General features: G+C 37.6%; 1 protein-coding gene and 1 pseudogene across 1 annotated transcript; one reads left to right on the top strand and one right to left on the bottom strand.

Annotated features, from left to right (window-relative positions):
- The first annotated feature begins 20,797 nt into the window (after positions 1-20,797).
- On the top strand, positions 20,798-21,725 carry LOC145100152 (uncharacterized). The gene is made up of 3 exons (XM_079037531.1): positions 20,798-20,985; positions 21,341-21,423; positions 21,503-21,725. Exons 1-3 carry the CDS (start codon positions 20,907-20,909, stop codon positions 21,533-21,535), a joined length of 195 nt encoding a protein of 64 aa, XP_078893657.1. The 5' UTR covers positions 20,798-20,906; the 3' UTR covers positions 21,536-21,725.
- Positions 21,726-22,286: 561 nt separating this feature from the next.
- On the bottom strand, positions 22,287-23,519 carry LOC145098446 (phospholipase A(1) DAD1, chloroplastic pseudogene; annotated as a pseudogene).
- Positions 23,520-24,822: the final 1,303 nt, after the last annotated feature.

The following is a 24,822-nucleotide window of genomic DNA, read 5'->3' as shown; positions in this document are numbered from 1 at the left end:
TAAAGTGGGCCTTTAGTGGGCTTGAGGAGTGTATCTAATGTTGGGCCTGCCATTTAGTTTGAGAATTGGGCCTTGCGAGGGCCCATTTATTATTGGGCCTTTGTGGGGCCAATGGGTTTAGGACATTGATGGGTTGGTTATTGATCAACCTCTAGACCCAATGAGTGAGAGTTTGAACTTAGTTCTAATTGAGATAATTGTGGGTTTGGCATAGAGTTAGTGGTCGGTACGTAGCCGCAATGTTTATAGGGGTTGTTCATCATCCGAGGTGAGTCTTCTCACTATACGTTACCTAGAGTGGTATTTATGTGTGACCGGAAGGTCTTATGTGCTTGTTTGAGTTATGAATCTTGTCTATGTGATATTATGCTATGAGTTATTCAGACCGGACCGGAAGATCCAACGATACATGAGGCCGGAAGGCAATCAGAGTTATGGCTGGAAGGCAAACAGAGTTATGGGCCCGAAGGCAAATCATGGTAGGAACGGAAGGTCTACCAGAGCCGTGGAGCTGGAAGGTCCACTGAGACACATTGGCCGGAAGGCATCATTGAGTTATAGCCTCGAGTGGCTAGTATGTTGTATGTGGTATTTTGGGGAACTCACTAAGCTTCGTGCTTACCGTATTATGTGTTATGTGGTTTAGGTTTTTATCATGATTGCGGGAAGGCGACGGCTCGATTGTACACACACACACACACAAGAGAAAGGAGTCATGAATGTGGATCCCCCATTTTGATAATTATTTTTGAAAACTATTTTGAAATATGTTATGACAACGACACTTGAGATTTTGGGAATTTTTATATGTGATGTTGATAATTTAAATTTGAAAATATGTTTTGAAAAGTACGTCATTACAAGTTGGTATCAGAGCCTTGGTTTGAGGGATTTGGATACATCTTCGGGTATGTCTGGACTCAAACTGAGGATTTGAGGAAAGTTTTCAAAAGAAATGATTTTTCTGGAAACGAGTAAAATATTTCAAGAGAAAGCGGAAAAGAGCAGTGTGTACAATCAGCCAGCGCCCGAACGGTGATTTCCCAAAATACTCTTACGTTGTGTGTTGTGATTGTTATGTGATATGTTATGCATGCTAGAGAGTAGGCTAGGTACTTCATATTTTAGGACTAGAGTGGCCTGATTTGTGATACCTTAGCTTAGGAGTTATTGCTATCTGTGATTTGCTTTTGAGTATGTGCAGAGTATGAGTATCCAGTAGGAATCCTTTATAGTGAGGGATCTGAGTAGAGGAGTAATCTAGGAGAGATACCTAGATGATCATTTGAGGAGCCTACTAAGAAAATAGTCAGATACCCGCGAGGGGTGGAGTTTCTTGAGCTCGGTGATATCTTTTGAGTACGAGTATAGCAAGTGGAGTTGTAACCTAGAGTGGTTATACGTGTTGATAGAGAGTAGTCGATGCCCGGATGCTGCTTGATTCGTGATTTGTGGAACTCTCGGTGATGGGAGTCAACTACTAAGTGAATATGACGATATTCAGGAGGTAGATGGCTTGCCTCATTAGGAGTTCTTCAGAAGCTGATGGCGGAGAAGTGTGAGCACCTAGGAAGAGCCTAGGGGGTGACCATGGTCAGATAAGTGCGCTGACAGGGTAGAGCATTTCACTGGGGAGCGAACACATGTAACGGGATGGACAAATGAGAAGGTTGAGCAGCTACTTAGAAAATTTGGGATGGTCAGTGTGGAAAGTATGGGTAGATGTGGCAGGTAGTATGGGCCCGTACTACTGAAAGCAGAGGACCCATACTTGACACAGGGAGTATTCTGGAGATTCTAAGTAGCAGGCTGGGAGGGAATGTCATGGTACGAGTACCATGATTAGTAGCAGATTGAGGGGTGATGTCATGGTTCGAGTACCATGCTAAGTAGCAGATTGATTGGGAAGCCATGGTTTGAGTACCATGCTTTGTAGCAAATTAAGAAGAGACAACATGGTTCGAGCACCATAGTTTATAGAAGACTGAGATGTGGCCACATGGTTCGAGTACCATGACCGTGGTGGTTAGTGTTACTGGTTCTACTAGTTATTCTGTTGTGTTGGTTATACCAAGATCGGGTGCGATAAAGTATGAGGTCAGAGGGGCCATGTGGAACAAGTTCCAACGAAGCATCCCTTGTGAGGGAAGTTGAGATAATTCCAAGGTATTTTTAGTGATATGTCAGATGAAGTGGCAAGACACAAGGATGAGTAGAGACGGAGTTTATGGAGGATTGCGACCTGAGTTGGGCTATTTCTGTTTCCTGTGGGAAACATAAGAGGTGTTGAGATTTCGGTTTTGAGCCTGGGGGTAAACCTTGCAGGTTAGCATTGATGGCAATCTTCCCCCAGAGATTCTGGGCAGTATGTCTGCCGCAAGGAAATGATATAGCATGAGCAGGCTGTCAGTGGGGACTGAGATAGTCAAGGACCAGGGTGCACTCAATTTGAGTATAGTAGGGCATGTGCCAGCTGCAGCGTCAGAAGATCAAGAGGACTATATTGGGGCGGTGGCTCTTATTGCCTATGATGGGTATCAAATGTGGTAATGAGGACTCCTCTCTTATGATAAATCGCGTGATGGAACATTGGTTGAGGAGTTGAGGATGAGGGGCATGATAGCTCAACATTGTCAGATTATGAGTCAGGGTTACTACTAGACAAATGAGATGTCCAGTAATGGGATGAAATGAGATTCTGTATGCTTAGGGGCAATCATAATGAGAAGTTTCTGAGGATGTCATCTGAAATTCGGGATACATGGAGTTGCGGGGTCTCTATCGGGGAGACCATCGAGCATTGAGTAGTACCTTCCAAGAGTAAGTGTGATGTTCCTGGTGGAAACAGTCTATGGAATAGATTATTGATGTGCCAATTGGTGACAGTTCGAACCCTAAGTGTGGGAGAACCGGGTATTTTATTTGAGAGGTTCAGAGACTTGATCAAGAACGGTTAAGGAGATGGATATAGAGACATGCACTATAGATTCATGAGACCAGGGTTATTGGTGGTCAAGGTGAGTTGCCGAGGGAGTTAATGCATGTTGCGTTCACGAAGGGATGAGTGTCTGCACGACAGGTGGCCATTGGGCAGAGGCCTTGTGGTAGATAAGAATTTTTCGGGGTTGTTGGTTTGTAGGGATACTTCGACAGTTGAGAAATTTTGGTTTGATGAATGGAGTATTTGATGCTCTTTGGAAAGGTAAGAGATGGTTGGGCAACCAATTTTTGGGTCGGCATGCGTTATCTTGCTTGATTTTTGAGCAATAGCGGAACAAGTGTCGGAGGGTCAACTTCGTATTCTGAGTCGTTGGCGATTTCTCTGTGTTTCAAATTGGGAAATGGAGTATTCCGGGGTTACAAGTTGCACAAAAGGAGGATCGGTTGTGAGATTCCGAGGAAGCAACACGGTATCTGAGTATGATGCCACGGGAATGAGATCAGTGGTAGAGGCATGACATTGCGAGGTGTGATAATGGTGCACCGGGGTATCCGAGTATACTATCCTAAATCTCAGATTATTTTGAGTTTTGAGTTTGAAATGGCAAGTGGTGTATCAAGTATCTATGGTTCCAGTGGGAGCCCCTCGGCCAATTGACATCAAGCGAGATTATTCGAGAATGTGGATTGCAGCAGGGAAAGGTGTTTTGTTATGGTGGATGTCGTAAGAAATAGCAATGCATAATTTAGGTACGTGTTTACACCTATCTATGGTTGGTCTGCAGGGCATGAGTTAATGATCGCAGTGAGGCGTCGACCCGAGGATGGGATTGTGAAGTGGTAAGAGCATGTGCGGTAAGACTGCGAGAGCTGCAGTCTCAATGAGTTAGTGAGAGGTTGTGGTGATGCTACGGGGAACCGTAGTACTCACTATTTAGTGAATGGTTGTGGTGATGCTACGGGGAGCCATAGTACTCACTATTTAGTGAGAGGTTGTGGTGATGCTACGGGGAGCCGTAGTACTCATTATTCAGTGAAGGGATGTTGTGATGCTACGGGGAGCCGTAGTACTCACTAGTCAGAGCATGATGCAGAAGGGTTGTTTTGTGATTTAAGGCTCATGGGCCGTAATCTGAATATGAGAAGGTTTCAAGATTTTGAAAGAGAAATGTTTAGGCCTTCTTGGATATGGATAGGGTGTATTGTGTGAGAAAAGGGTTCGGGTTGTGCTTTAGGTCCCAAGGGTATCAGCAGGTGTTGGTTTGGGCTTTTCATAAATTTTGGATCCAAGGTCGGGTGAGCTCTGGGATATATAAAGTTGATAGAAGTGTATAGCTTCTCGTTACCTTTTCGTGGATATAAAGTTCGCCGAAAACAAATATCAGATGAGGAAGATATGACACTTGGAGGTTTTTGACATAAATGGTCCCTTAAGGAGAAAAGTTGGCATGGAAGGCCATGCATGTGAAACGGAAGCGTGTGGATACGCCCAACGTAAGGCTGGGTTACGCACTTACGCCCAACGTATAAGGGAAATGGTCGCGGGTGCTCTTTGGCATACGCCTAACGTACAGGAGGTACGCCCAACGTACGTCCAGAGTCCAGAAACCCTAAATTTAGGGTGTGTTACTATTTATAGAACATTATAGAGCAAATCCTAGCCTCCATGTTTGTTCCCTAACCTCAGAGAAGCCCTGGAACGTCCCATATTTTCAACCTTGAGTGATTTGGTCTTCAAGAGGTTTATCTTGGTGATGTAAGCTTGGGTTTTCAAAAGAAGAAGTTGGCAAGGCAGAAATTGGGAGCTTGGAGCTCATAGATCTAGAATACCTTCATCATTTGGAGCTCTTCTGAGGTATAAAGTTCATAACTTTTCTCAAGAATGCATAGATCTTGTGTAGTGAAGTTTTGGAGTTGTTTTGGTCCCAAGTTTGGACCTTTATGTTGGAATCTCGTTTTTGAGCTTAGGGTTGCCCCCCTTAGGGCTAAAAGGATCCCTTATGTAGTAAAGTTGCCATCTTGATGCCCCATTTGTATTCATGCATGATGTCTAGCCCTTGTTATAAAAGTATGATGTTGCCTTTTGAGTTTGAGCTTATTTGGTGGATTGCAAGTCACCAAGATTATGACTTTAAGGATTAAGAGGATGATAAGGACCTGGATCTGAATTTGTAGCCTCTGAAATGAAGAAATAATCACTTAATGGAAAAAGGGATTATCAGGAAGGTTACGCTGAGCGAATGTGCAGGTACGCCCAACGTACTTCCCAGCGAGTCAGTACGCTTAGCGTACATAGGTGTACGCCCCACGTAACTCGTCTGTGTTGGACTTTGTGTTTTGGGCCATGCCTTGGGATATTGGGCTATCAATAGTCTGAAGTTATGGGCCAAGGATATATTTGGGCTTGGGGTGAAGCCCATTGGAAGGAGTTGGCCTAGTTTAGCAAAGTGGGCCTTTAGTGGGCTTGGGGGAGTGTATCTAATGTTGGGTCTGCCATTTAGTTTGAGAATTGGGCCTTGCGAGGGCCCATTTATTATTGAGCCTTGGTGGGCCCAATGGGTTTAGGACATTGATGGGCTGGTTATTGATCAACCTCTAGACCCAATGAGTGAGAGTTTGAACTTAGTTCTAATTGAGATAATTGTGGGTTTGGCACAGAGTTAGTGGCCGGTGCGTAGCAGCATCGTTTATAGGGGTTGTTTATCATCCGAGGTGAGTCTCCTCACTATACGTTACCTAGAGTGGTATTTATGTGTGATCGGAAGGTCTTATGTGCTTGTTTGAGTTATGCATCTTGTCTATGTGATATTATGCTATGAGTTATTCAGACCGGACCGCATGGTCCAACGACATATGAGGCCGGAAGGCAATCAGAGCTATGGCCGGAAGGCAAACAGAGTTATGGGTCGGAAGGCAAATCATGGTAGGACCGGAAGGTCTACAAGAGCTGTGGAGCCGGAAGGTCCACTGAGACACATTGGCAGGAAGGCATCATTGAGTTATAGCCTCGAGTGACTAGTATGTTGTATGTGGTATTTTGGGGAACTCACTAAGCTTCGTGCTTACCGTGTTATGTGTTATGTGTTTCAGGTTTTTATTAGGATTGAGAGAAGGTGACAACTCGATTGTACACATACACACAAGAGAAAGTAGTCATGAATGTGGATCCTGGATTTTGATAATTATTTTTGAAAACTATTTTGAAATATGTTATGAAAACGACACTTGAGATTTTGGGAATTTTTATATGTGATGTTGATAATTTAAATTTGAAAACTTGTTTTCAAATTGACGTCGTTACACTTCAAATGGCCAAGAACAAGAAGAACACTTGAAGGGGCTAGGGTTTTTTAAATGGAGAGATCGGAAGTTGAAAAGAATGCCCTAACTTGAAGTTAAGGTGCGTAAATATGGAGAAAACCCTAAAAATCCATGGGCATGGGCTGCAACGCTCGCCACACTGTGGCTATTTCATTGCCACATCGTGAGGCCTACCCAAAACACACATTCTCCATCTTGCATGCCATGTCGTGGCACTCTATGCGCCACGCCATGACACATGGTTTTTCCACCAAAAACGATGCATTTGACTCCCTTATACCATCTAATGATCCCTTATAGGAAACGAGTGTTACATAATACTATGTCGAACATAACTTTGATTTTGTTATATTTTTTTAAGAGAAAATTACACGAATGGTTCCTGTGGTTTAGGGTAATTTGCTTGTTTGGTCCCTAACTTATTTTTTCTAACTTGGACCATCCTTATAGTTTAATTTTGTTACGTTGTCGGTACCTGATTGATATAAAAAGACTATTATGCCCTTATATATATCTGTTTTAATTTTATTGTTATTTAGTAATCGTCTTAAATTTTTAAAAAAAGAAAAAATCAACAATCCTTTCCCTTTATACACTGAATCGTCGGATAAAATGCATAAGACATCCCCTATTTCTCAACCTCCGACCTGCTGTTAATCTCACATCGTCTCCTCCTTTCTTGACCAACACCGCCTTGGCTATTTCCGGCGAATGAAACTCCAAATCCATCTGTATCGGTCCATCCTCAAACTAGGCTTTAACTTGTATTTTGAAGGTGAAAGGGTTCATCGATTCATCGAAATAGGTTGTAGTGAATTTGATTTTAGCGACACACTTCTTAAAAATGATTTGACGAAAAAACCAAAATACCGACCCTACTACTTGAATTTCATGTGTGTGAAACAAAGTATCGTCTTTAATACCAACCTTATCTTTCACTGTGAACTAAGAAAATACCAATATTTGACTTTTGATGAGCAAACACAACTTCATGAGATAACCAATTTAATTCACTTTCTATGTACTTATGTATGAGAAGCAGAGTATCGCCTATTAGTCAAATTCCATCAGAATCTTCTACATTTGATAGCTAATTCTCTATTCAAACAACCTAAATGTAAGAATACCAAGGAAACCCAAAAGAACAAGGTGATTCACCCACACAACTCTAGCAAAACTGTAATCGCAGAATATATGAAATACCCAATCACGAAACTAGAAAAACTAAACTCACAGGTGAAGAAGGGTTTTTCACTCATGTCCATTGATTTGGTTTCATATGTATATTAGTATTTTGATTTCAATGATGAAAAATTTTGTTTCAAATCCAATGATGAGGGAAGAAGAAGAAATAGGTTGTTGATGAGCACATGAAGAGACGATAAGGAGGCTATCAAGTTCGAGATCTTAATAGTGATGGGTTTTAGCTATAAGAACATCCTATCTGCTCATACAAACCCTAATGCTTGGATCTAGGTTTCTCTATTGTACATGCAATTCATCCAAGACTATAAACCCTAGATCTAGCATATGATAATCAATATAACATATAATTAGGGTTTAGATCATACCTTGATTGTTATGTAGCAATAACAATCTCAAATCCTTCTTGTATTGACTTTAGAAAGCTTAGAGTCACAAATGTCACTCCTCTAATGGTTCACAAACACCAAGAGCTAGAGGATGAAGAGGAGGAGAGAAGGAGGCTGCCCAAAACGTGTGGAAACCCTAGAAGAAAGCTTGTCCACGTTTTTGGGGCATAAGGGTTCTATATATAGTGAGACTATTAGGGTTATCTAACAAGGAAACCCTAATTTGGATGCTTAAGCCCTAAGCAACCCATGGACTCCTTTCCTTAAAGGCCTTGGACGATTTCTAATGGGTTTCCCCATAGAATTCGTCCACTCCTTAATATAAGGCAATCCATAGCCCAAATTGTAATTATCTTATAATTACAATTCCAGTCCCTTAAGTTTAATTAATCTCTTTTAGTCACAAACTTAATTCTTATTAATTCTTGACTAATATTAATTAAACAATATGATTTCTCCTTTAATATATTATTCCCATAATATATTAATAAATTATATTTAATCCTTTCTCTCCATAATTCATCCTATCAAGTTGCTTTGGTGAAGGCAACCCAAAAGGACCATGCACCATCGGGTCAAGTACATACCAAAATAGTTATGGACTTAGACACTAATCCAACAAACAAGTGTGGTGGTGGTCGAAGACAATATATCGGAATCGATTTCAGGTGTTGTGACCAACGTTAGTATGTCGGAATCGGTTTCCCCAACCCCTTTCTTAACCGGTTTGTAGAAATCGATGCATGTTTGTGTTTGTCTTGATGAAGTTTCCGGTGGGAAGGTAGAAATGGGAGAATTAGAGATACAAGTGGGTGGTGAGAATGGAGGAGGGAAGAGGGGTGGGTGGTGGCGGCCATGAAGGAGAAGACGTTTCCTATCAGTTGCATAGGTTAATAAAAGGAACACATATTTCTTGCAAATGCCTACGTGAAAGAAATAGTAAGACTTCATGGTGTTCCCTTAACGATTGCGTTGAATCATGATAGTCGTTTCACATCAGGATTTGGAAGAGTCTACAAGAGGAAATGGGTACGAAGTTGTGTTTAAGTACAACCTACCATCCACAGACTGATGGTCAGAGTGAAAGGACAATTAAAACACCAGAAGATATGTTAAGAGTATGTACCCTAGAATTTCAAGGTAACTGGGATGAAAATTTACCCATGGTCAAGTTTTCCTATAATAATAGTTACCATTCAATCATTCAGATGACACCTTATAAAGCCTTGTATGGAAAGAAGTGTCGTACGCTGTCTTGTTGGATTGAGGCTGGAGAAAAGCCGTTTATGGGTCCCAAAATAGTCCATCAGACTACTGAAAAGCTAAAAGTGATTAGAGAAAGGATGTTAGCAGCTCAAGATCGCCAAAAAAGCTATGCTTACAAGAAGCAAAGACCAATGATTTCGAAGTTGGAGATTTGGTGTTGCTCATACTTTCACCGTGGAAGGGACTTATATGATTTCGAAAGAGAGGACAGTTGCGTCCAATATTTATTAGGCCATTCAAGCTTCTTTAGAGGATTGGGAACCAATCTTACAAGCTGTAACTGCCAGAAGAATTGGATGGTATTCATAACACTTTATATGTGTATTATTTGAGGAAGTTTATATGAGAAGTTCCCGATATAATTCCACTTTTAGAGTTAAGGATTGATGAAGATAAGAAGTTAAATCAAAGAACCTGAAATGATTGTTGACCGTCAGATGAAGAAATTGCAACACAAGATGGTCGAATTAGTGCTAGTGAAATGGAAACATTCGAATGGGCCGAACCTCACCTGGGAGACAGAGAGTGACATGATGAGTCGCTATCCACATTTGTTTGTTGATGCATGATTCTGAGACGGAATCAATCATCCTAAGGGGGAGAGAATTGTAACGTCTGCGTTTCTGGCTAAGCATTATTATGATGATGTAATAGTTAGGTTCAACAATTGTAACCTATTTGATGTAATAAATAAGAATTATGTGAATATTATATGTTTCATGATTATTATAATATAAAAAAAATAGAAAAAAGCAGTTGAATCGCCTGTAAGTTGTAAAAATAAGTACGCCAAAACACACACACATATATATATATATATATATATATATATATATATATATATATATATATATATATATATATATAGAGAGAGAGAGAGAGAGAGAGAGAGAGAGAACACATCGTCCCGATCCCGAAAATATAAATTTCGTCGAAATCCAAATCCGTATGAATTAGATATAATTTTTATAAGATATAAACCGCGCACAATGAATGTATGATGTAAAAAGCTACGAAGAGAATAGTTGACTTTTAGATAATGTCACCAAAAAGAAAATCGTAGTACTCCTTAAAACATGAAATTTGAGAAAAATAATGCTAAAAACAGAGTCTGTACGAGAGAGTTATGATTTTTATCAAAATCATTTAATTTTCTAAAAATATGGACGAAAAATAAAGTCAAAAATAGCCGATGGAGTCTAAAAGAAAGTTTTAGATCTCGTCGATAGCTATGCGTGGATATAAAGAACATCAAAAACGGAGTTCGTATGAACGAGTTATAATTTATAATAGCATATTTATGTATTAAAATAAAGTATATATCATATATACTTATACATATGTATATATCATTAGAAATGTATCGATGATGCGATCGTTATAAGACTAGTGTTAAGTACTTTCGACATTAGTTTAGTACAGATATCGTTAAATCTATTTAAAATAGTAGGTGTTTAGTGGTTTAAATAACTATAAAGTCATTTAAGTAACTACAGAGGGTGGTTTTTGAAAATTTAATTACTATAAATAAGAGGCTCTACCTCTCATATTTCTTACACCATTCGCTTGATTCAAGAGTCTTTATCTTCTTATCCCCGAGCATTTTGGTCCCTTGTGATTCGACTTCTTTTTCTGTAGTTTTAGTACAGTAAGGTGAACACTGAAGCGCTACATGAATCTTTTTAGAAAAAGATTCAACGATGAAGTTCTGACCATGGAGTTCTAAGTTTTCGCTAGAAACCTTGTAACTTATGTTTAAATTCATTATCATTATTATGAACCTATAAACAAGATTTATAAGTGATTCCAAGTCGTTATACTGATTGATCTACTTATAGGAGAGGTGTTTAAAATGGTCATGTTGGCTTGGTTGTTGGATTTCAGAAAGACTATACGCCGAAATGGTCGTGACTCCCAACTGTCCTACCTGGCTGATCCTTACTTGATAGATCATGAAAGTAAATTTTGAGTTAACAATGAATCTAGACTTTATAATTAGTCACAATAAATATTATACTAAAACTTAGTGATAATAATACTGGGTTTCGTCAAAGGAAAGATAATTCTTAGAAGCGAAGTGCTGCCCGAATTTTGAGTCGTCACTTTAACAAGTGAGTGCATAGTTACTTTCATCTTATACATAGATATGAAATATTTAATATAAATTACATGCTATATGTTTCTATTATCTATGTTCCTGATATCTATGTTGGATGAACGATTTATACATGTTTTATTTGATTTAAAATGTATATGTAGTTTATACATATAATTATGTTGGGTAAAGATTGGTAGATGATATAGATGATGTAAGATGAAATAAATGATGAGATGACTTGATGTTAAAGTTGATCTAGTCATCTAGCACAGTATACATGACGACCACATATTATTCTAGACGGTCCTGTGGAACATTGGCAAGCTCGCAACTTGTAGGTATTTTTGAACTATGTGTTCACCAGGTGTACTTCACCCCCCTCATGGTTGCCTTACTGACATATATTGCTGAGGTATCCCCACAACACTATTGTCAATCTTGAATATAATGCTTAGGCTAGGTCCCTTAAATTAGATGCTTTAGGGACAGAAAATAAGGATAACATAAACGGGTAATCGGGTTGAATGATTTGATGAAATTAAAGAACTTAATTATTTTGGGTTGAAAACCCTATGTACTCACCAAGATCCCAAGCTTGGACCACTCAGTTTCTTGTATTACAAGTAGTGGCACAAGAGCACCGGTGTGATGAACAGATGAGAGAATTATGGATTATTGGCCAGTAGAATAATAGATGTTGTAAGGCCTATGTTGTTTTCCATTTATGCTTATGTACTGTATTGACGATGACATCCCAATGTTTTTTTTTAATATAATTAAAATACTTTTCTTCGGAAATGCTTTGATAACATCTTTATCATATTTTTTGGAACAAATTCCGCAATCTTATTCTTCAAAAGCATACTCCGATTTTAAATAAAGCATAAACAAATCAGTCTTTTCTGGCCGTGAAATTGGGGATGTCACAATTGGTATCAGAGCATTAGTTTAAGCGAACTAGAAATTTGTAGGATTTCTAGAATTAAACTTAGAATGTTAAGCGATGATAGTGAGATGAGTGTCTGCTATATTTAGGAAATATATAGACACGAGCACTAGCATATTTTAGAAAAGATGCCTAAATTGTTTTTATGTGCTAAATGATTTATATAAAATGTATTATATGCCTTATGATGCTATTATTTTCTCGGATCTATGGTCTAATGCCGACCGGATATGGAAACTTTATGTGTTCAGATTTCTAAACGTTTATCTACGATATTATATATAACATGTAACTTTTTGGAGAGATAAAGAGGATTTAAACGTCTATCGTAAATAAAGGTCTTAATTCACCTGATTTGGTGTATAGATCATCATGGTGAGAACTTGCAGCAGATTAGGAAACGCTAATGGAATCCTGCAGCCTGAGCCATGAGTGACTGAGCGTGCACCGGAGGTAGTAGCTGCACCAGAGCAATCATGATGGAAGGAGTCCATGCAATGATTCGGGGAAGAGATGAGACAAATTTTGCTTAATAGGGATGAGCCTATTGTACCATTTGTGCAACCTGATCTGAACATTGAACAGTCAGATGAAGGAAATTACAACCGTACTGTGAGTCAAGTTGAACCCCGAGTGGTAAGGAGGAACGAACCGGATAGAGGGATTAATAGGGATGGGCGTATGTATAAGAACTTCTTGGGTACCAAAACACCAAGTCTTTCTGGAAGCGCAAAACGAGTAGAGATTATAGACTAGATCTCCGAAATGGAGATGGTATTTGAAAGCTGAAACTGCAACAACAAGTAGAAAACTGTCTTTGCAGTCAAAGAACTAAAGACCGGAGTTTTAAGTTGGTGGAAGTTGTTGGCAGATATAATGTCATGGAAAGAAGCTCTAAGGATGTCTTGGGCATTTGAGCATTTGATTTTTCAACCTACGATTTATATGCTTCATAGATTTGGATCTACAAATTATCATTCAGAAACTTGTCTGACCAGTAATGACTTTTGATGTTTGGATCTTTTCGAGTTTTGCACTTTTACTTCCTTCAGATTGGTTACATATGGTCTCAGACCATCATTCATACCAATTATAGGTTTAGACCGGTTCATTTCAATTTTCAACTTTGATTGAAGAGTCATTGGTTGTGCTTTAGGAGTTCAGGTTTGCATTTTGGTTATCAACATCACTTCGGTTTAACATTATGGTTCTTCAGTAGAAAATTTTATCACATATATTCTACATTATTTGTTCAGTTCGGAAATACATCATCAAGTCTACCCATGAACAGAAAATACTATCCTTATTTTACGGGTATTCTCCATCATATCCGACATATTATCTTGCCTGATTTCATGATTATTTTTTTTTATCATTATTGCATTGTTGATCAAAAATAGGGGGAAAATCATGAGCATTTAAGCATTTGTTGTGACTTTTAGAGTTTAGATTCTTGAAGACATCTAGGGAAGAAGATCGGTTAGTAATGGAGGTATCTAATTGGTATTGGCCTAATATCTATATGGTAGTAGTTGTGCTGATTGAAGTGTGATTTTCATTTTATGAGTTGAAAAATCCTCGGTGGAAATCTTGGGCAAGACTTCAGTTGCGGATTCAGATTTATTTGATATTCATTACTTTGACTTGTTACATGAATCTATTGGATTTCTCATTTGTGTTTGCATCCAGATTTCGGGCGTGTTCGACACGTAGAGTTTGGGAGCTTCTAGCTTCTATCATTTGTCAAACCGCTCCATTTTGAACAGAAAGCCTTGTTTGACACGACAAACTTATAGCATTTAGTTTAAACAAAATGATCTAAATCTAAATGCTACTTCATGTAGCATTTAACAAAATGCTACAAGCTACAAGCTACAAGCTACCCACTACAAGCTATCTGCTACCAACTAATTTTTCCTAACACACCCTTCATGATTTCAAGTTGGGATTTGCGATATTTTGAAGACGAAGATTATCTTGGTGATGTGACATAACACTTATTTTGATCTTCCAATCAAAATTTTGGCATTGCTAGATCCTGTTTTCAAACTCATATTATTTATTATTCAGACTTTACTTTGTGATGCTTCACATTTTCAGCAGGTTATTTTTCTGAGATTATTTGGTGCATTATCACTTGAGTTCGGAATGTTGAAGATGTTGTGTGATCCGATATTGAGATCTTCAGTTCTACAGTCGAGGGGGAAATTGTGAACATGATCGATTGTTGGGGACTGATCAGTTTCGAAGATTGGGATTTCATATTTTTATTTAGAGTTGGTTCCTATGTATGTTCTTTAATGCCAGAGATTCTAATTCCAGATTCCAAGATCACAAAAACTTCAACTTTTCTGAGACACTTCAGCACCAAAACATGCCTGTCGGATGTTCTGCCTTTTATCACTGCTTATTGCCCTCACCATTTCTGAGCATTTATGGGGAGATTGTTAGAGCATGAAAATTCTCTACAATGATGAGTGATTTATTATGTTTGAATATTCCCTTTTATGGAAAGCATATTCCATCCACTAGTATATAAAGTGGAGGTGAGTGGTCATTTATGTAAGAGTGCACATATGTAGACTTTAGACTAGAGAGAGTTTGGATGGGGTCTCTCCGCATCCATGAGTGTTCTTCATGTAATATGTTGTTTCTCTCTATCTATTCATGATAGTTTACACACATATTTTGTTCATCATTATTCATACATGTTATCTTCTTGATATTATATTTCCGCACAAATCTAATTGAGAAAATGGGATCTTACAAAAATTTAGAAAACAAAGATCAATGGTAATAAGCAGATATCAAGAAAGGATGATGACTAGGATAGTCAGATAATGGTTGTGAGTCTTTAAGACCACCGAAGTGGTTGGTCGTGATTCTTCAGGACCGGGGGGATGATAACAAAAGCAATCTGGCATCAAAATCCCAATAGTTAGATAAGCGTCACGACGTATCGTAAAAGAATTGCTCAAACAACAGTTGTACCTTGATATAAATAACGTAGTTAGAGCCTTGTGAGAGGGATAACAAGAGACCTAGTGTTTATAATCAAGCCTTGTTATGAGTCTGTTGCCAATATTAGAATATTGGTTCCAGACTTTTCAACTCACAAAACTCGTTGTACTAAGTTTTGGTTAAGATTCAGGATGATGGAACACCTGAACTAGGTTGGAATACCATTTGTAATCTAAATTCGTGTGTATTTTATCAATATAATGTAAGCCTTTTTAAGGTATATTACGAAAATTACATTCCGTTAGGATGTCATAGATAAATTTCTTTAATTAATCGTCTTGTATCGAGTCGACTATGTTCCTGATTAAAAGAACAAACTAATATTTCACATCTGAAGGAGACCGTTGGTCGTAGGGTATAGATTCTAGAAAGTCCAAATCTACGAGCTCCCGGTTCTTGAAAACTTCACGAGGAGTTTGGGAGTACACCTAATGTAGAAAAGGGAGTTTTACGGCCAAATAAGTATGGAGGGACGAATTCGATGCAGCAACATCGGCTTGATCATGAGTTGATCTCATGAAACCCCAATATGATAGTATATGAATTATATTAAGGTGCACTAGGAGTAGGATTTCGGGGACTAAATCTATATAAATGGGGGAGAGTTGTAAAACCCCATTTTCGCTTTACAGTATGATCGACCAATCATGTAAATAAACGGTTGTGATAGAGGACTATTTAGGATGAATAATCCTAACAAAAGTCGTACCAATCACAAAACTAAGAGTGTGTGTATAGAGAACGTCAAAATCTTACTTCATAAGAGGAAGTTATGATTTTTAGAAGTTTCAGTGAATCAATGCATGGCATAGAAAACGAAATACAGATCGGTTGATTGTTAGGAAAAATACTCTAAACGAGACTTGAAGATCTCGTCCATACGATTCTGTTGATATAAATACAGTCAAGAATGGAATTCATATGAGAGAGTTATGATTTTTATATGAGATTTAACAGTCTAACCTGTTAAGAATATAGCTTTTAAAAATAAAGTAAGAATTAGCTGACGGAGTCTAAATGAAAGTTGTAGATCTCATCGATATTTATGCGTGGATATAAAACCCATCGAAAATAGAGCTCATACGGAGAAGATATGAAATTTCTATGAAATCAGAAATCTTTAAGCGCAACCACCCGCACAGACTAGATGCATGGCATGCACTAACACACCAGCTAGATTTTTCCATGTGTCATTTTCTGCATGGAGCCATGTTAGCACCCCCGCCCAATTGCATGGCACGAACCCAAGCATGTGCACGACGTGAACCCCAAAATCAGCTATAAATAGGCGACAATTTTCATTCATTTCTCACATCTCTTTTCCTCCAAAACCTCTCTGGAACTCTCTCGTATTCTCAGTCCCTTTACTTTCTAGTTTCCGACTACTTTAGCGAGGCCCTGGAGCGGCTGAGATACAAAGCTTTTTAGATCAAGGTTCTTCCCGCATAATTTTTGGTTTCCGCTAGGATCCCTGTAAGTTAAGCTACGATTTAGTGTAACTTATATTTATATTCATAGACATTGTTATGGATTTATTTATAAATAAGAGTTATTAGTAATTCCAGTTATAATGTTGATTGATCGACTTACGGGAGAGGTGTCCAGAATGGTCACGTTGGCTTGGTTGTTGGAGTTCAGAAAGACTATATGCCGTAATGATCCTTCCTCTTGACTGTCCAACCCGGTTGATCCTTATTTGATATAAATTTCAGTATTCATTGGGATTAGTGAAGGAACTAGTTTTCATTACCAGATCGTCATAAAAACTAATAAGTTAAAGTATTATATGTTAATACTTGTTTGGCACGTCACCCTTCATGTTGGAGGGATATCCGTCAATCATCTAAGCAATTGTCTAGTGAGTTACCTCACTATCATGTGTACTGCAATATATATCCATGTATGTTTGGATATAAGAAATTGTAGGATAGGCTGGTAGTATAGTATCTTTGGGCCAAATGTGATTATGCTTAAGTTAGTTGGAGGTGGTTGCAATATGTTATTAGGCAATTAGATTAGTTTAGTTAGTTGCTTGTTTTTAGACTGTTGATCTGTTTGCTATATATGTATTGATATGTTATTTGGAGAGTTGAGGTAGCATACCAAATTTATGCTGAAGGCAAAGGGGTGAGTTGATGACAATAGCAATTTAAGAGATTATGAGCCTAGAAAAGGGCTATAGCAACTTAAGCGATTGTGAGCCTAGAAAAGGGCAATAACAACTTAAGCGATTGTGAGCCTAGATACTTAAAAGGCGAGGTCATGACAATAGAAACTTAAGAGATTGTGAGCCTAGAAAATGGCAACATCAACTTAAGTGATTGTGAGTCTTGATACTCGATATATGCATGTATATGTATTGTTTTATACGGTATTTTGGGGAACTCACTAAGCCTCATGCTTAACCAGTTGTTACAAATGTTTTTCAGGCACTCCATTAGTTCGTTAGAACGGCAAGGTTCAACTGTACACATGTGCATTCACAATCATGTTTCCGTACAATTTAATAATACCCTGATAAATAAAAATGAAAATTTTGGTTTGAAAATCAGGATGTTGCAATCGTTATCATAGAGATCGGTTGATTGTTTTGCAAAACAGTCTAAACGAGAATTGAAGATATAGTAAATAGGATTATGACGACAAAAGACAGTCAAGAACGGGATTTGTATGAAAGAGTTATGATTTTTGTACAAACTTTAACAGTCCAAACATCTAAAAAATATAAATTAAAAAATAAAGTGAGAAATGGCCTACACAGTCTAAATGAAAGTTGCAGTACTCGTCGATAGCTATGCGTGGATGTAAAGAACGTCGAAAACATAGCTCGTATGAAGAAAATATGAATTTTCAAAAATTTAGAAAATCGCATGCGCGCCCGAGGCGCGGGGCACACTTTTAGAAGTCGCCGACGTAGAACCAGTAGAAGCATGCCACATGTCGTGAGCAGGGAAGCTGACCAAATCTAGGGCGCGATGCGCCAATAAAAAATTACGCCTATATAAGCCCCTTTAGCTCCATTTTAGTCCTCATACTATCCAATCCCACCCCCTCTCTGTCTTGAATTTCTACTCCTTTGGTCCGAAAATTTTCTAGTATTTAGGATATTCTGACTAGATCGAAGGTCTCTGAGAGCCCAACAATTAGAAGTTATCGGGTGTGAGTTATGCCAATGTAATTTCCAGACTTTTTTCAGGGAAATCTATGTAAGTTAAGTCGTACTTATGTTGTTGTCAGTGTAACTTATATTTATATTCATATTCTTTCTTATAAATCTATGTATAAGATTTATCATTGATTCCATGTCAAAATACTGATTGATCTACTTATAGGGTTGATGTCCAGGCTAGATTAGTGAGGTGTTTAAAGTAAGGTTTTCAAACAGTATACTTTGTATACCAAACAGACCCTACCTTCGATATGATCTTACCTGGTTGCTCCTTATCAGCTATAGCTCAGTAGACATTGGGATTGTTGAGGAATCTAGACTATCATTAGTCATAAGGAATATAAGAGTAAGACTTAGTGATAATCATACCTAGGTCACATCAAAGGAAAAGCTAAGGTGTTAGGCAAAGCACTGGCCAAATTTAGATTCATCCACTTTAAGAAGTAGGTGCATAATTACTTTCATCTTACGTATAGATATGAATTATTTAGATAATTAAGTGCTATATGTGCCCATTATCTGTGATTATGACCTTATGTGTTAGATGAAACTATATGAGATGATTTTATTTAACCATATATGTATTTTCATACTTATAATATATTGGGTAGTGAAGGATGTTAAGAGATGAAAATGATAATGAGAGTTCATGCATTTCATAGTACTATTGTACTAGCATTATAGCCACCTAGTAGGGTATCGATGATGACCATAGACTATTCTAGACAAGTATGGTCAAACATGGACATACTTGCAACCTGTAGATGTTTATAAGCCATACATGGGCAGGTACATAACTTGTAAGTGTTAATAAATTGTGTGCGGACAGGCTTACAACATGTAGGCATTAATGAATCGTATGCGAATAGGTCTACGATCTATAGGTGTTACTAAACTGTACATGGGCAGGTCTCCAACCTGTAGATGTTAAGGAGTTGCATACGAACATGACTACGACTTGTAGGCATGGATGAACCATTCATGAGGGTACTTTGTTCACCCCATGGTTGTCTTATTAACACATATTACTAAGGAATCCCCGAGGAAGTATTGTTCACTCATAGGTCCTTTAGGATAGATCCCTTGAAGTCATCAATTTAGGATCAAGGAGTGAGAATAATGAGAATGAGTAACTGGGTTATTTGTTTGATGCAAAATATATAATAAAAACAAATCAATTATATTATTATGGGTTGAAAACCCTATGTGCTCACCAGACTCTCAAGCCCGACCTACTTAGTTTCTTTGTATCACAGGAAGCAATACCAAGGTACTTGGATAGTGATGTTTGGATCTAATGAGAGATTCAATGAGATGTAGGCCATTAGTACAAAAGATGCTGTAAGGGGTGTGATGATTATCTTTATGCATATAGTTCTTGTATAAGTTATGACCTCACAAATTTTTAATAATCAATGAAAACAGTTTTTCGAGAAAACTTTTTATGTGACAAATTCCGTCTTATAAAGAATACTTTGTTTTAAAATAAGCATAAAGAAAATGTCTTTTTGACCCGTGAAAGTAGGGATGTCACATTTTCCGATTTACTCTCGCCTTCTCACTCTTCTCACAGTTCAATACCAACAACAAAGTCTCAGTTTATCTCCGTCAATCGGAATGGAGAGGAAGACCACACACCATGCTCCAAATCTAGGAACCAAGGTTAGAACAATTTACCATCATCATTGATTTTCTGTCTGTTCTCTTTCTTCTATTCTCTTTTTATCTTCCCGTTTCTTCGTCTGTGCCGAAAGTAGAAAAAGAAAGTTATTGACATGCTTCCCGTCGGAGCAATCACCATTGATTGCGTGGTCCAATACCATCTCCAGTGTCGTCCCCATTTGAATCGGAAATTGAGGTACTATCCTTTGAGTTGGTTTGTTTTACCTTTTTTTATTGATCGATTTTTCCTATTGGTATTGATCTTGGTACTATGTATTATTCTTCCCCTATGTTTGTCTCACCGATGTTGGACTCTCACCGATGTTGGACTACGACACTGAGGGAGAATAGACAACGATATTATGATGTTGTAAACTCTGATGAATCCAATGGATTGACTCTACTCTAGGTTCATCTTCTTTTATGTTGATTAAATGCATGTTTGATATACGATTGTACACTTGATTTTTTAATATAAATTTACATTAAATTATTTAAGAATGAAGTGTATCAGTGCTTAGGGATATGCCTATATGACTTTGTGACCATTGATAAAATTATTCAGTTCATGCATGCATTAATATCTTATATGTAGTCTGAACTGCTCGTATATTTAAGATACTAAACTTATAATTCTTGAGAAATGTCGCATTTTTTTAAGTATATGAAAAAATTGGTAAATACGAAAAGTAAGCTATTTATTTTAATTCTTTAATAATTAATTATGTGGCAATATATTGAATATCAACGTAACAAAAATATTATATTCCATTCAACTTCCGACCCCACCCGATTCTGATTGCGCACGAACAAAAAAAAAAACAACAGTGCCAACGAACACAGAGAAAGCGAGAAATTTTCACAGAGATCGAGCAAAGAGGAGGAAGCGATATGGCAGTGATGGATAAACTAAAGATGTTCGTTGCTCAAGAGCCAATTGTTGCTGCTTCATGTCTCCTCGGTGGCGTTGGTACCTTTCCTCTTCTTTTTATTGAACCCTAATTTATGTTCCTTTTCTCGATCAAATTCAATTTGGATGTAATTCCAGCGATATATTGCAGTGCACGATTCATCTGTTTCACCATCCTGTTTCTATGATCTGATATCTGATATCGATCTAGTAACCTTGCATTGTTAAAAAAACGGAAAGCATGTTGATTCGTATCACCTCTGCCCTGAAAGATAATTTTCACATTTGATTTTGGAAATTAGAATTGATACCTATATTCTTAGGTTTTTAGTTTCAAAATGTGTTACCTTTGTAGATTACCTGGAAAGTGGAAACCACACCATAAGTGAAACCTTTGTGAATTGTGAACTTTCAGGTCTATTCCTTCCAGCCGTGGTGAAGCCTATGCTGGATTCATTTGAATCTTCCAAGCAAGTTCGTCAACCTGCTTTAAACGATGTGAGTACTAAAAATTGGTTTTATAATGACTTTCATTTTTAGCTTTTGATTTTAAATGATAGTTGTAAAATCATTGCAGGTGGTTGCAGGTATAACTGGTAAAAAGAAGTGATGATTTAAGAGTAGAATTCAACACAAAAGAATGATTTGTCAATTCTTTGGGTCAATGTTAGTTAAATTATTTGATTACACTTGAATTCGAACATGTTCTGGTTTGGCTAAACCAGTTTTCTCAAGTATAAATGTTTTTAAACAATATGAAATAATGATAAATGCAAGATATGGCAATGTACTTTTATTTATTTGTTTATTATAGCATCTTACTTATATTTTATTATTATCACAACAATTTAGTTTCATTTTTTTTTTCTTATTAAGACTTTGTACTTTGATAAAGTCACCCAATTATAGCATTGTATTTGCAATTTTTCCTTATTAAGAAATTGTACTATAAAATACCTGGCTCTATTATAGCAGTAAAAATATCATTGTATTTGGATGATTGCTATAATTAGGTCGTTTTTTCAAGTACAATACTGAAATAGGAAATGATGAAGATATGATTTTATAAATTATAATAAACAAATAAATGAAAATGCATTGCTATTTCTTGCATTTAACACTATCAATTAGATGTAAGATGACTAAAATGAGCAAAATGTGTATGTATTTAAATATACACCATTTACTTGACAGTTGACTAAATCTTGCACAGAATACTAATTAATTCCCATGATTGGAAATGAAACGTAAGTATGAGACTAAGTGAGTCAAACTTATGCAAGGGTAATGTTATAAAATGTCACATTCCCAAAGAATCTTTTTCAAATAAAAAAATAAAAAATGATTTTATTTAAAAACTGTTATGTGGGAGGAACAGTAGAAGCTTTATTGAGCATCATTCTTGCACTTGCCCTAAAAGGGCAAGATGAGCTCACAAATCCATTTACTAGATGTAGATATGTCTTTAAATCATGACACGTGGCAACATCAATACTGTTCAACTTTAATGATGCGCGACTGCTTAGTCGTAGCTCATGTCCAATGTTAGCATAAACCCATCGTTTATCATTTACACATTTCTGTATCCAACTTGGCAAATGTTCCATGCGAGGTTTCTGTTTTTTCGCCACGTCATCATGGTCTTCCACGAAAAAACCTGGTACTCTCGTAATAAGGTCATCCGAATTCACAATCCGTAGAATCTTTGTCCCTTGTAGTTCTAGATTATGCCGGAAACTCCGGTTCCCAACCCGGGGCCCACCAAACGAGATAACCGAGAGATGTAACGCGTGTTTGATTGTATTTTTAATATCGTAAGCCGCTAAAATAGCTAAAGAAGCACCTAAAGAATGTCCTGTGATGGTGACACTTAACGGCTCGTCACCGTACGTATCAACTATTCTTAAAATTTCGTCTGTTACTGATTGCTGTAAACTTTGGCATACCGACGTGCTCGACGTGTATAAACTTAAAACTCCGCTTTCCACCATCGGAGTGTCGTGTTGTCCGTTCGACAACTTATTGTTGAACGGACAACGAGTCAGAGTGGCTCGCAGATTCTCGAGCCACTCTAGACAGGTCCCAGTCCCACGCAATGAGATCACTATGTCTCGTCTACCGAGTCTAGTGATCTCATTCTGGTCCTCGCAAACTGCGACATAACCGATCCAACTAGACCGCTCTCCAATCCCTCTTACCCAAGATGGCATTGGAATCGATGACGTGGCGTATAAGTTTTTCGTCACACGGTATCCACTATCGTCAACTTTTGAGTCGGTGACATGGCGTGTAGAGTAACTTGGTGAAGGAGGGTTGGAATCGAAACATTTGTATGCCGCCTCGATAAAACTCCCATACCGTATAATCTCGTCACGTAAACCGTCATCAAGTGGGTCCAATAATCCCTCCCAGTTTTTCGACCCGTGATACTCTTTCCATCTCTTACCGAGTCGACTCAGTGGTGGTTGCGTCTGATGACCTTCCGAGTCAATAACCCATTTACTTGGAGCTCGAGTGACGCGTGTTGGTTGAGCTGTCTTCATGGACAGTGTAGACCGCCTTTGACATAGTGGTTCGGGTGGTGGCTTAGCCATGGGTGCGAATGGTTGAACCGATTTCATACTAAGTGTCATGGTGAAGGTTTTAAAAAACCAAAGTTAGATTTGAATGTGGTTTTTAAGATTAAGTGTTGGGCATGCATATATATAGTGTGGAAGTGTCTGTGTGTTGCTAAAAAAAGCACCAATGTTGGCTTGCTATTCCAAGAAGCTGTATAATGAAGTTGGGTGTTTCTCCATTTTTAGTAACAAGATTTAAGTCCAAGTGTAATTGTACTTTTTAAGACGTGATAAACTTTATACAATAATTATACATGACATGCATGTAAATTGTCGACGCATATTTTATATAGTCATATACGTCTTGAAACTATTAACTTTTGTATATGACTTATCATCAAGAAGCAACTATTACTCTTGTGAAAGGAACAAAAAAAGAAAAAAAAAACCGCCCTATAGCCTATAGGTGGCAAGAAAAGAATTTTCTATGGACAACGGCTGTATCGTTCAAAGTTCAAACCTTACGTTCTAAGAGATTATAGTGCTTTTTTAACAAAAAGTAAAAATAAAAAAATTCATGTACGATATTCTCGAAGGTCACCTATGTTGTACTTAAAAATGTGTTCTATATCATGAAACATTTATGAAAATATGTTGTTCTTAAATGCCATTAAAATTTATTGTAATTACAAGACAAGTGACTTCATTTACATTATTTACATACCGTTTACTAAAAGTTTTCATTATATAAGATTTTTATTTTATTTTATTTTTGAAACCGTGGTTTTATAAAGAAGATAAACGAGCCCCCTGCCAAAGAGAAAAAGGCAAGGTAAGTCAAACAAACAAAAGATTACACAATTTTAAACGGGCAGCAGATACGATCAGACCAGTTACATAGCCAAAATTATCCAAACACTTAACCCAATTAAACACCATGGTGATTATGTGATCCACCATCTTCGTAAGGGATGGAGAACGCGTTGTTTAAAGAGCCTATCGTTTCTTGCTTTCCAGACATTACAAAGGGCACCATAAATAATCACAATAAGGAGTTTCATTTTCTTTGGACAATATCCCCAATTTGCAACAAAATCAATGACCTCCTTAACCGAATTGAAGTTTTGAGCAGTCACACCATCTAAAAATCCACCACATGAACTCAAGTGCGTAAGGTCACCTAACAAGAATGTGATCACTAGAGTCAATGCCATTGTGACAGAGATTGCATGAAGTAGAAGGAATAGAGACACCACAGTGAATGAGGGTGGTAGCAGAAGGAATGCAATCCATACACGCTCTTCAAATAAAATAGATAACTTTGAGGGGCACCAAGTTC

The sequence above is a fragment of the Lactuca serriola genome, chromosome 4, assembly GCF_051521515.1.
Source record: "Lactuca serriola cultivar US96UC23 chromosome 4, Lser_US96UC23_V15, whole genome shotgun sequence".
Taxonomy (NCBI): domain Eukaryota; kingdom Viridiplantae; phylum Streptophyta; class Magnoliopsida; order Asterales; family Asteraceae; genus Lactuca; species Lactuca serriola.
This window is presented reverse-complemented; position numbering and strand designations above follow the sequence as displayed.